Source organism: Mytilus trossulus, chromosome 5 (genome assembly GCF_036588685.1).
Source record: "Mytilus trossulus isolate FHL-02 chromosome 5, PNRI_Mtr1.1.1.hap1, whole genome shotgun sequence".
NCBI lineage: Eukaryota > Metazoa > Mollusca > Bivalvia > Mytilida > Mytilidae > Mytilus > Mytilus trossulus.
In genome coordinates, this window is record NC_086377.1 from 9,713,774 (window position 1) to 9,726,527 (window position 12,754).

Consider the following 12,754-nt stretch of genomic DNA (forward strand, 5'->3'; position numbering starts at 1 on the left):
TTAATTGAATTTTAATAATTTTTTTGAAAATTGTAGACATGACATACAAAAAGCACTTACATAAGGTGTAATTACCTCACTTCATGTGTGGGTAACAGTTAAAGGACATCCTTTTTTTTTCTAAACTCGTGTTTTACTAATTTAGTAAATGGCTTGTTGAATTTTATGTATTTTTGTCATATAGCTCTTCAACGGTTTCAGTACTTATCATGCTTATACATCCTCGGATTTCAAATGTTTGGTTTTGAGCGTTCCAGATAAAGGTTAATCCAGAAAAGCGCTTATTAAACGTGTTGTTTTCAATTTTTTACATCGCTAAGTCGATATCGATATATGCGGTTATCATTGATAAGTAGTCAGTACTTCGTTACTGACATGATTTAACATACTTTTCTTAAATAATCCGTTTATTTTAATTTTGAAATTATTAGGAAACTACGGTTTCAACTCCCTCAGGCAAGGTTGACTTTAAATGAATTTAACTATCAATTTTATGTATGTTTGTCATATAGCTCGTCAACGTTGTCGGTACTCATACATCTCGGAATTCAAATGTTTGCATTTATTTTGTTTTTTTCAATTCTGAAATATTACTGATTGAATTCCTTCAAAATAGTTAAAACTTTAGATAGAAAGCATATACAGACAAAAAAATGCGTTTCATATTTGCAGTAAAAATCTGTTTCAATTAAATTCAAAAATTTTGTGAAACACTTTAAGACATGACATACATAAAGCATTAACATAAGGTGTAATTACCTCATTACATGTATGCTTTACAGTAAAAAGACATTCTTATTTTTTCAAAACTCTTCTTTTACCTATTTAGTGAATACAATTGGTGAACTTTGGCACACGTCTTTTGCTTGTTAATTTTTTTACTTAATATCGATAAAAAAATGCATTTAGGTCTTCCAATCCTGAAAATATAACTCATTTATTTCAAAATAGGTAAAACGTAGATGTAAACATAAACAATGGACACAAACTGTTCTTAAATTTGTTTTTAAATTTTCCAATCTAGCATTTCTAAGTCTAATAGACACACCTGTTGAAGTATGTGTATATGACAAAAAAAATACATCAATATGATTATAACTACCTTACGTCAACTTTTTTTAGGATGAAAACATGAAAGTGTCTGTAGAAAATCTTGAAGTATCAATACAAAAATCACATAAATACCACATATCAATATTTGACATCAATATGAACTAAACTTTTCAATCATCTGAAATAACACAATTCATTTCAAAATGTTCTCTTATCACATTAATACTTATTCAAGTAATTTTACTGAAGTTGTTTTACTTCATTTCTGAATTGTATGCTGTAGTTTATGATTATTATTTGCATTTTTCAGCTAGTAAGTGTCAAGTAGCAAACAGATAAGTAGCGTACATTTACAAAATTATGCAATTCATAATAGAAGTTGTTTGATGTGATGTTGTTAGTAAAATAGATAGACAATACAATACACATACCATTTAAATAATGTCACACAGAGGTGCGTTCCGTCTACAAAAGATTCAGAAGATTCAGTTTCGGTAAAACGGTATAACCAGAAATGTTTAAAGCCAATGACATGATAACCGGAACAGTTGAAATATTTGACCATAAAAAAGCATAAGCAAAACTGGTTTACTCAACCTCAGTTTAACTTTACCTTTTTGTGGTGCAACCTTAGTTCTTAAAGGATTTCTAAATATATAAAGCGACACTGTTAAGTCATACACATACTGTGTATTACATTCCAATGTTTGACAAGCTTGATTTATAAACTAATTCAATAATCTGACTTAAAAATATTCTACTGTCACAACTACCTATGGTATTCTTATATTGTGGTTGTTATCTCTCACTGCTAAATTGTATGCTGTTTTCTGTGGTTATATTTCTATGAGTTTTCCTTCAAGTTAGTGTCAATTTAGGCAAACACATAGGTATGGACAGTAGTAATTTATAATATAAGGTTTTGTTAAAATGGTAGTAGTAGATAATTAGATTATTAAAAAATCATATCAACTTAATGTAGTATCTCAGACCGACAAGAAGACAATGCCATGACAAACAGCAGTATACAAAAAAAAAAAAAAAAAATCAATATTTTGAGTTATGTTTTATAGCGAAGCGGAACAAATCAGAAATTTTTCAGCCCTCTTTCATGGATTAAACTGCATGAGAAACACTGAAAGCAGAGATGGTGAAATAAAAAAAGTTTAAAAACAAATTTATTTGGAGAACTGTATTAACATATCAACATAAATAAAAATGGTTTAATCAACTAAAGGTCAACTTTATTTGTTTTTAAATTATAATTAAATATTATGCTGTATTCAGTGATTTTTTTTTAATTTTTCAGCGGCGGGTAAGTGTCAAGTAGCAAACAGATAAGTATTGAAAACAATTATATATTCAAGTTATAATATAACGATAGTTATACAACGGTGTTAGCAGAGTAGTAAAGTTTAACAAAAAATATACTGGATAGCTGTCTTATTGGCAATCATACCACATCTCCTTTTTTATATTATAGTACCAATACATAGAGTAAAGCAAACGAGTTATAGCCTTCAAAAGGTAACAGAATAAAATTATACGCCAGACGTGAGTGTCAGGCACACAAAACTATGATCAGATGAAAATAGTTTGAAAGCCAAAACAAGTACAGAGTTCAAAAGAGATAAACGGTTTGAACAGTCATTTACATTTTTGGGGAAGATATTCAGGTTTACCACTTGCTTTGTCATCTTTTTATATTTAACCATCGTTTAAATAGCGACAACATTCACACAGTTTCAGCTAAGCAACACACAAGCAATTTAAAGCAAAATGAAAAATTAGCAAATTGATAACTGATGTTTTGAGAAGATGTTTTATATGTATCTGGATTTTGGGAAGTTTTTCCTTATATTTATGGTATAACCAGAAATGTTTTAAGCCAATGCCATATGATAACCGGAACAGTTGAAATATTAGACCATATAAAGCATAAGCAAAACAAGTTTACTCAACCTCAGTTCAACTTACCTTTTGTGTGGTGCAACCTTAGTTCTCAAATGATTTCTAACTTTATAAAGCGACACGTTTAATGCATACACATACTGTCTATCACATTCCAATGTTTGCCATGCTTGATTTATATACTAATTCAATAATCTGACTTCAAAATAATCTACTATCACAACTACCTATGGTATTCTTCTATTGTCGTTGTTATCTCTCTTTGCTAAATTGTATGCTGTTTTCTGTGGTTATATTTCTATAAGTTGTCCCTCAAGTTAGTGTCAAGTTAGGCAAACAAATAGGTATGGACATTAGTAATTTATAATATAAGGTTGTGTTAAAATGGTAGAAGTAGACTATTAGATTAATAAAAAATCACATCAACTTAATGTTGTATCTCAGACAGGTTCGTCCTCAATGAGACAATGCCATGACAAACAGCAGTATACACAAAAACAAAATTAATATTTTGAGTCATGTTTTATAGCGAAGCGGAACAAATCAGAAAATTTCAATTCTTGAGTTTGACTATCTGGTACCTTTCAGCCCTCTTTCATAGATTATACTGCGTGAGAGACACTGAAAGCAGAGATGGTGAAATAAAAAAAGTTTAAAAACAAATTTATTTGAAAAACTGTTTTAACATATCAACATACTTAAAAATGGTTAAATCAACTCAAGGTCAACTTTATTCGTTTTTGAATTATAATTCAATATTATGCTGTATTCAATGATTATGTATTTGATTTTTTTTCAGCCGGTAAGTGTCAAGTAGCAAACAGATAAGTATAGAAAACAATTATATAAGCAATTTATAATATAACGATAGTAAGACAATTTATGAAGATAAACATCTAAGAAGTGTTTTAAATTTTGTAAGCAGATAAGCATTATCTGTGGGTTTTTTTTTAAACCCTTTTATTTGTGTTCTTAAATAACAGCTCTCAGCTTTTCAAATATGAGAATAAATTGATTAGATTCCTTTCGTTTTGAATTTTTCTCTGAGTTTAGTATTTTTGTGAGTTTACTATTTGTGAAGTGATAAGACATGATAAGATATTCGAGACTGAGTTTTTAAAGCTTGAGTCATGTGCTTGTTTATGTGTACTGCCCGTGTTGTGTATACATTTGTTGAAAAGAATGTCGGCAATTCTGTATGTTTTGCGTTTCCATAATTATTCTGTCTCGCAGAAAAAACCAAAACACTTTAAAAAATTCAAACGCCCGAAAAGACAAACAGAAAAACAATAGTACACATATATATATATATATATATAAATGGTTAAATCAACTCAAAGTCAAATTTATTCGTTTTTAAATTATAATTATTATGCTGGATTCAACGATTATTTTTGATTTTTTTTCAGCGGGTAAGTTTCAAGTAGCAAACAGATAAGTATAGAAAACAAATATGTATACAATTTATAATATAACGATAGTTATACAATGGCGTTGGCAGAGTAGTAAAAATAACCCTTTTATAAAGAGTAAAATCACAGCATTTGTGTTCTTAAATAACAGCTCTCAGATTTTCAAATATGAGAATAAATGGATTAGAGTACTTCCGTTTTGAATTTTCCACGAAGTTCTGTTTTTTTTTGTGAGTTTATTGTTTTGTGAAGTGATAAGACATGATTAGATATTCGAAACTGAGTTTTTAAATTTTAAAGCTAAAGCCGTGTTCTTGTTTATGCGTAATACCCGTGTGTTCTGTATACATATGTTGAAAACAATGTCGGCAATTCTATACGTTTTGCATTTCCAAAATTATTCTGTCTTTCCAAAAAGCAAAACATTTAAAAAATTCAAAACGCCCAGAGCGCTTTTTTGGTTAAAGTAACGTGCACTTGACGAAGCGGAACAAGTCAGACATAATTAGTTCAGATTTTTTGCTACAGTACTATGATTGTTATATGATTACTATAAGCATCATAGAAACAAAACAAATACAGAAAAAGTTGATTCTATTATGATTTGTTTTGTCTGCAAATAAAGGCAACAATAGTATACTGCTGTTCGCAATTCATAAATCGACAGAGAAAAAAAAACAAATCTGGGTTATAAACTAAAGCTGAGTGAAACGTATCAAATATAAGAGAACTACGTTACAACAGAAATTCAACACCAAAATGCAACATACACAGAAACGAATTATACAGTAACAATGGCCATTTTCCTGACTTTGTAAAAGGCATTCTATGAAATAATGGTGGGTTAAACCTGTTTTTGTGGCATGTCAAACCGCCCGTTTTAATGGTAATGTTAATAACAACATTAAAATGACATCATTACACGACAGGGCTACAATAAATAAATCGAAGAAAAATAGGACAGAGAAACAAACGAATAATAGCCATCAAAGGGTACCAGGTTAAAAATAAATGTAGACGTCAGACGCGCGTTACGTCCTCACAAAACTATGCTCAGATGAAAAAAGTTTAAAAGCCAAAACAAGTACAGAGTACAAGAGCGATAAACGGTTTGAACAGTCATTTACTTTTTTGGGGGGGAGATAATCATGTTAACAACTTGGTTTGTCATTTTGTTTTATATTTAAGCATCGTTTAAATAGCGACAATATTCACACAGTTTCATCTAAGCAACAAACAAGCAATTTAAAGCAATATTTAAAATTAGCAAATTGATAAATGATGTTTTGAGAAGATGTTTTATGTGTATCTGGATTTTTTAAAGTTTTTCCTTAGATTTCAAACCTTATTTTATATTTTTCAGTTGTCGGTAAGTGTTATGTAACAGATAAGTATATAGTGATAAGTTTACCAAACAAAAAGAATGAATAGACATCATATATATTGAATTGTGTGTGTGGTGTTTTAAAGAATGGGAAAATATAAAGCCAGTTCAAAAAAAAGACATTATTCTATAAATGTTATAAGAAGCTAGGCGATATTTTGAATTATGTTTTTTTAAGAATAACATCAGAAAGAGATGACTACACATATTACATAATTCTCTCCAATACTTGTGTATTGTGACTAATATTAGAACGTTCATAGTACATTAAGCTTTCAATCCTATGAATATCTGATGTTTCATCGTTATATAATTCTATATTTTGTTAAACGTGGGTCTATAAAATAAAAAGGAAAAGGGGAATGTGTCGAAGCTACAACAACCCAACCATAGAACAGACAACAGCAGAAGGCCACCAATGTGTCTTCACATGTATAGCTACCTTTTTCATATATTGTTCTATACTATAATTAACGAGTCTAATGTAGACGTATTTTGGGTTTACTGAATTAAAATACTGTAGTCGTTTATGACTTATTACAATCACTTGTTTGATGACACAGCTTGTTGTCAGTCCCTGACACTACCTTTTCAACATTTTAAACTATTATGACACCTTCAGTTCAATTCGTGTAATAATAAATCACAGCGATTGAATATACATCCATTGAAAATAGGGTTACCCATCAAGAAAAGAGCTATCAAATAAAACAAATAGCCAGATAGTCTTTCAGAGATTATCATCAACATCACCTTTGTCAAGTTATTATAACAAATGTAAACTGTTGCCTATTTTTTTCTAAAGAAATAAATAGCAATGTCCCTTATGAAATTCGATACGAAAATGATCATATGTGACGTATTAATAATGTCTTCGCACGCAACCTGTTCGTCCTTGCCATTTTCTAAAACAAGTAGTGGAAGTAAAACAATAATACTGTATTGGCAGCTATACAGATCCCTACATGACAATATGTGAACCAATTTAAACGTAAACTTTGATAGGGATGTCCAATGACATGTTTTATATAATTAGCTCTTTTCTCATTGTAGATGTTCATGTGGCGGGTAAGTACTGCAGATAAAACTTACAATCCATATTACTCTTCGGTGACTTGACAGTTCATAGCATGAATTCGTCATAGAACGTCGTAGAGATTAAAGTATTTATTTAGTGTATCCAATTAAAATAATTATGACATGCGTATTTTTGGTTGTTTTGTTATTTTCTTCTTTTATTTAGCATATGATAGGCATTACTTCAAATAATTATCAGTATGTCAACAGTCAACAGGCTGTAATTCAGTGGTTGTTACATATTTGTTTTCGTTTTAACAAAACTTAGGTCGCTAGTTCCCTCGTTTGAATTGCTTAACATTTTTCATGTCAGGGCCTTTTTAGCAGACTATACGATATGGGATTGATTCATTGTCGCAAGTAGTAAGATGACCTATAATTGTTTATGAATGTGTCATTCGATCTCTCTTGAAGAGTTTTCTAATTAAAAATCATACAACATCTTCTATATTAATTTAACTGTAGTAATACCTTTCACTTGCGTTGCATAGGAGATGAAGAATGACTAGATTTTTTAGAAAGACACTTGTCTAATTGTTTAGTTAGTTATAATGGGTTCTCTTATTTTAATTGTTTCCATTTGAAAACATTGGTAAGCTATTATACTACTCACTGAAAACATGATCATTTCAACGTAAAACGTATTAATATAAGCTATAAAAAAAATAAACAGAACTGTCATATACTGTTAAATAGGGTCTGAAATACAACTTGAACAATACAGTACGATATTTATACATCGGAAGCATTGACTAAAAAGACGTCTGTACAATTAAAACTGAATTTAAACTTCCATAAATACTATTTATCTTGTCAAATCTTAACCAAATCAAAGAGCAAGCAATTGAAAAACAACAGTCCCTACTCATTTATTCAATATATTAAATCAATTTGTCATTTATGAGCTAAAACAAACAACGACAGGTAATTTAAAAGACTGAACGACTCTCAATGTTTAAGAAAATCCACAACGTTCACGACTAAGATCGAACTTGCGTTCAATGAATGATAAACCAATTGCATTCAAATTACATAGAGTAAACAACAACTACATATGAGCACGATTATTCTAGAATGCAAATAATGTTATTATGATGCATACATTACAATAATAGTATATTTTCAAATAATTTGTTTCAGACTATTTGTACCTCTTTTTTGATATTAAAGAACCAGTCTGCAACACTCATTGTGTTCCTCCTGAACTGAACAAAAGAAAAGATTTAAACTTAATGTTTTTTTTCTGATTGATGTGACTTTTTGTTGATAAATGTACGATTTAAGTTACATCAGAATAGAAACTTTACAAACAGTTTACTTCACTGTTGATTTAGCTACAAATTATTATAAATAATGCTGTACGTGTTGCATCACATTGATCATTCAAACTTATATATTTATAACTCATGAAAACGACTGTGTTAATTTCGAATTAGTTTGTGTTTTACTCTACTACTAACAATTGATACTACAATTCATAGTACATGTATTATTATGCATGGCTAGAAATATAAGGCTTCAAATTGAAGTCACCTATCTACTAATCTATTACAAGTCATCTTATTACTTAATGTACATAATTAATAGCATTTAAAACAAGTGAGTGATACACAACAGATTAAATGTGTAATAAGACACACATGCATATGTGAAAAAAGATATTGTTTCCGCGATTAAACTTATATTTTTTATTAGATTACAATTTAATTATAGTACCTAAATGAATTTACTATACATATCTTAGATCTTTCATATGTGCATGTTAATTTTTGTGTGTTATAGAATGTCATATATTAAAAACTGTATTCTATCTTCGGCATGTAATAAACTTTCATATTGGTAACCGAAGATGTTTTAACTTGTTCGACAACCTCGAATTTCACTTTCCATGTAAGTCTCCGTTTATATTGTGTCTTACAGTATGTTTTTTATTTGAATTTGTTTCTGAGAGAAGCTCTGAAATGATTTGCTTTTTCGATGGCTATTTCAATCGGAGATATACGAATTGCGACACGAACAATTTTTTTCATCTCAATAACACGATGGTAATCTAGGCCCCTTAGATCACTACAGGTATGAAAGACAAAACTGACCCCAAAATGCATAGGCATGGATTAACTGTGATAACCACTGTACAAACAAGGCATATGCATCTAACTTTCCGAACGTCTTGGACAGACATTCCCGCATGCATAGGCATGGATTACATTGTAACTCTGATATCCACTGTACAAACACGACATTAAGTTTCAACTTTCCGAACGTGGATGTATCGTGATGTCCATTGAAATATAATATAGTACTCCTGCGAGGTTTACATTCGATACTTTTCGGGTCTTGACATATATTATGTTTACTAAGTTGTCAGATCATATATATTATGTTTACGAAGTTGTCAGATCATATATATTATGTTTACTAAGTTGTCAGATCATATATATTAACGGTATTCAACCCAATGCTTCGAGTGTATATAATCCGATATAGACTAAAAGGTCACAAGTCACAAAAGGCTTCGGAGTTTAGAGTGACGTCTTTTTCCGCTGAAAGAGCATACATTTTTTAAGAGCAGGTGTAGTCCAATTTTAAAACGTAGGAATTTCACGCTCTATTTAAGTGTTAAAAACCAAATGTAGGCCTTGTGCTGTTTGTTCTCTTGTTGTTGTCTATTTTTTTTGTCGTTTCCCATTCTCAATTGTAATAACTCAGTGTGGAACTATTTCAATAATATGTATGCCAAAATCTAATATTTAAGCTGTGTTATTCAGTTGATATTTTATTAGCATTGCAATGAATGTATAAATGTTACAAAAAAACATCTTGCATAAACCGCTGTCTTTTTTATTGTTGCCGACAGATAATTGTGAGGTTATTTTGATCAGCTTGTTAATAATGTCACCAGCCAAACGTAAACAACACTGACAAACCATTCTTCATTACTTTTTACTAGACGAAAAGTTTGTTTAGTTCCAATTCCCCCTTTGTCCTTTATATACATTTTCTTAAAAAGGCAGTATACGTAATGTTTCTTAATATGTTATTTCGTCATCACTTTATAGGTGTATGTACACAAATTATAGCTAAATATAATATATTAGCACACAAAACGCATGAACGTTGCCGCCAAAAGCGTTTAAAAAATATCCCAAAGCGAAAAGTGCATAACAAACCAAAAATAATAAAGAGTCTACTATGACGAAAACATGTTATACATTTTATAAAACTATTCTCCAAAGATACGTAAACAATAAGCAACCATATGTCACAGTACTGACTTGGATACATTTCTTTTATTTGCGTACATACATAACTAATGTGGCGGATTGAAACATGTTAGCGGGATCTCAACCCTCCCAATAAACTGAGTACAACATAAGAACGAACTATAAAAATCAGTTAAAAAAGGCCTATGTCATCAGATGGAAACAAATTCAAATACTATACAGTTTGAGCCTGGTACTGGTATATCCCAACAAATCATAGACACTAAATACAGAATATTCGCAGTCACTGACAGCTAGTTGAAAGCCACTAATAACTAAAGGAAAAATCATGCATCTGAGACTGAATTATCAATCAGTAACACCCAATTTCCTTATACCTTATCGCTACTTAGTCCAATCCGGGAAAAACAGTCATTTATACAACTTCCTGTTATAAACCAACAGAACCTGTATGCTTATTATGAGGTATAACAAAAAAAATAATGCATTAGAGCTCGAAAAAATGCACAAAATCAAAATGAAATAAAATATTGCAAAATTGCATCAATGTTCTTGGCGCATTACTGTCCTTTCAAAACATGACGTCATACGAATGACAAAACAAAGCTGAAGGTGTTCCAATTAGGTCGAGGATGTACATAACACTTCGGAAGAGAACTCTGTAAACTCAGCTGAATGTTTGTTTATCTCACGTTCTATTGCTAAGCTTCTAAATGATAAAAAATATTGTTTGTCGAACTGTAATTTATCCAACAAATATTTTCAGATAAAGTTTCTAGTACAAGTTGTTTAACATTTTGATATTTTTGTCAGCGGACCAAAGTAAATATTGAGTGAAAATTTTATGAAATGATAACGATCCGATCCATGTCAAACATAGCCGACACCCCACATGTGCCGTTGTACACAATGAAAAGGATCCGACTTAATTTAAGTCGAGATGAAAGGTACAACCTTAACCCACCAGATCCGAATTATATTACAATAAAATGTAATTTGAGGTAGCTGTTGTTTTGTTTTATATCATATTGCGTTATTCGAATATTATCTAATTTCATCAAGTCAACATGGCTGCTCACAAGTTACACAATGTCAACAAGTGGAGTTGATGGTATCTTTCAAGGAAAAAAAATACCAAATTTAAAATTACAAATAGTTTGAAAATGATATGAATTAAAACATTTTGTCTAGCAGTTATTCTAAAAATAATTCATGCCAGCTACAGTTCTATTATTATTATTAAATTTATCTAGCAGGGGGTTAATTGAACAGCAAAACACACGGCGAACCATTTTTGATCAAATTTAAATTACCGTATTTTTCCAATTAGAATCGAAAATATTCATGTAAGCCCAGGATAAAATTCGAATAGCACGGCCAAGGGCAAGTTTAGATTTCTAATAAATCTATGGCTTCCATGAATAATATAGTGCAATTTAATCTTTCATTTTTATTTACAATTATATAAAATGCAATATATAACACGAACAAGTAGACAACTAATATTTTGAGTACACCAAGTTGATAAATTAGAAGTCAATAACATAAAGACTTCTTTGTAAAAAGTTTAAAATTTAAAATATATATATAGTCCATCAGCTGGTAGGGCAAAATTTCAATTCTGTGTTACACCCCAGGGTACCGCAATTTTTTATGTATAAATTTAAAGAGTAATATCTGAAGAATATTTTAAGAGGTGTTAGACTTTCGAAAAAAGTGTCCAAAATGTTTAAAAGGGACTTATTTAAGGGTATATCAAAAGTTTTGTTTTGCACTTATTTACAGAAAAATGTAAAAATAACCAAGTTTTCAGTACTATTCCTTATTAAATGGAACACATCATATCTTATTAAAACGCAGGCTAATTTTTAATTAATTTTTAAATCGTAAAGGACCAATAAAAAAGGGGGAGGGCAATTTCCAAAAGTCTTGATTTTGAATGAAAAGAAGCATACGTTCTATATTTCTTGATACAATGGTGCATTTTTTTAACATTGAAAAATAGAGCAATTAACGGCTGTTGAAAATATATTTAAAGGTAAAACACGAAAACATAGAATCAACGACAAACACAAACATAAGCAACCAGAAATGCACAATTCTGTCACAAATTTATTAATCACATTCAAGAAAAAACTCACATACCAAAACACACAAAACTGTCAGGGTTTCTAGATCTCTATTTTTTTTTTATTTTTTCAACAACCAAATCCCCACATTTTAAGGTCACGAAAGAAGGTCTATCCATAGAATCATCATCAGTTTCAAACTATTTAAAGCCCACATTTAGCTTACCTGTGATACATTTAAATATGAACATTACTGAACTTCGTTTATAAAACAATTATAAAAGACCAAAGCTATTGATGGTGATATTTATTCACATAAATATTTGTGGTTAGATTTTATAAACTTATAACAAATATGAGCATTACATAATTAAGCAGCTGGTAATTCATTTAAACAAACCCGATAATGTATCTGGTAAAAACCTTCCAATCCTTTATATACCCATTTATAGCAGTGGTGAAGACTTGTATCATGTCGGGATTTGGGCAACGCATTATTACAGAATATTTAGTGAATATTCAATTATCAATTAATTGAATATATCTGCTAATGCCAGTAATTGGATATTTTTTGCCAAGTTTTGGGTATCCAATTTGCACAAATCTACTGTACAATGGATAAAA

The 12,754-nt window shown here is 30.1% G+C and overlaps 1 protein-coding gene across 1 annotated transcript in view; it reads left to right on the forward strand.

Annotated features, from left to right (window-relative positions):
* The window catches only part of LOC134717575 (E3 ubiquitin-protein ligase TRIM71-like), a 38,169-nt gene that overhangs the window by 8,881 nt on the left and 16,534 nt on the right, over positions 1-12,754 (forward strand). The window contains exons 2-5 of the mRNA XM_063580068.1: positions 3,764-3,766; positions 4,374-4,376; positions 5,740-5,745; positions 6,814-6,828. Of these exons, the coding sequence (XP_063436138.1) occupies positions 3,764-3,766; positions 4,374-4,376; positions 5,740-5,745; positions 6,814-6,828 (27 nt within the window). The remainder of the gene's footprint in view (positions 1-3,763; positions 3,767-4,373; positions 4,377-5,739; positions 5,746-6,813; positions 6,829-12,754) is intronic.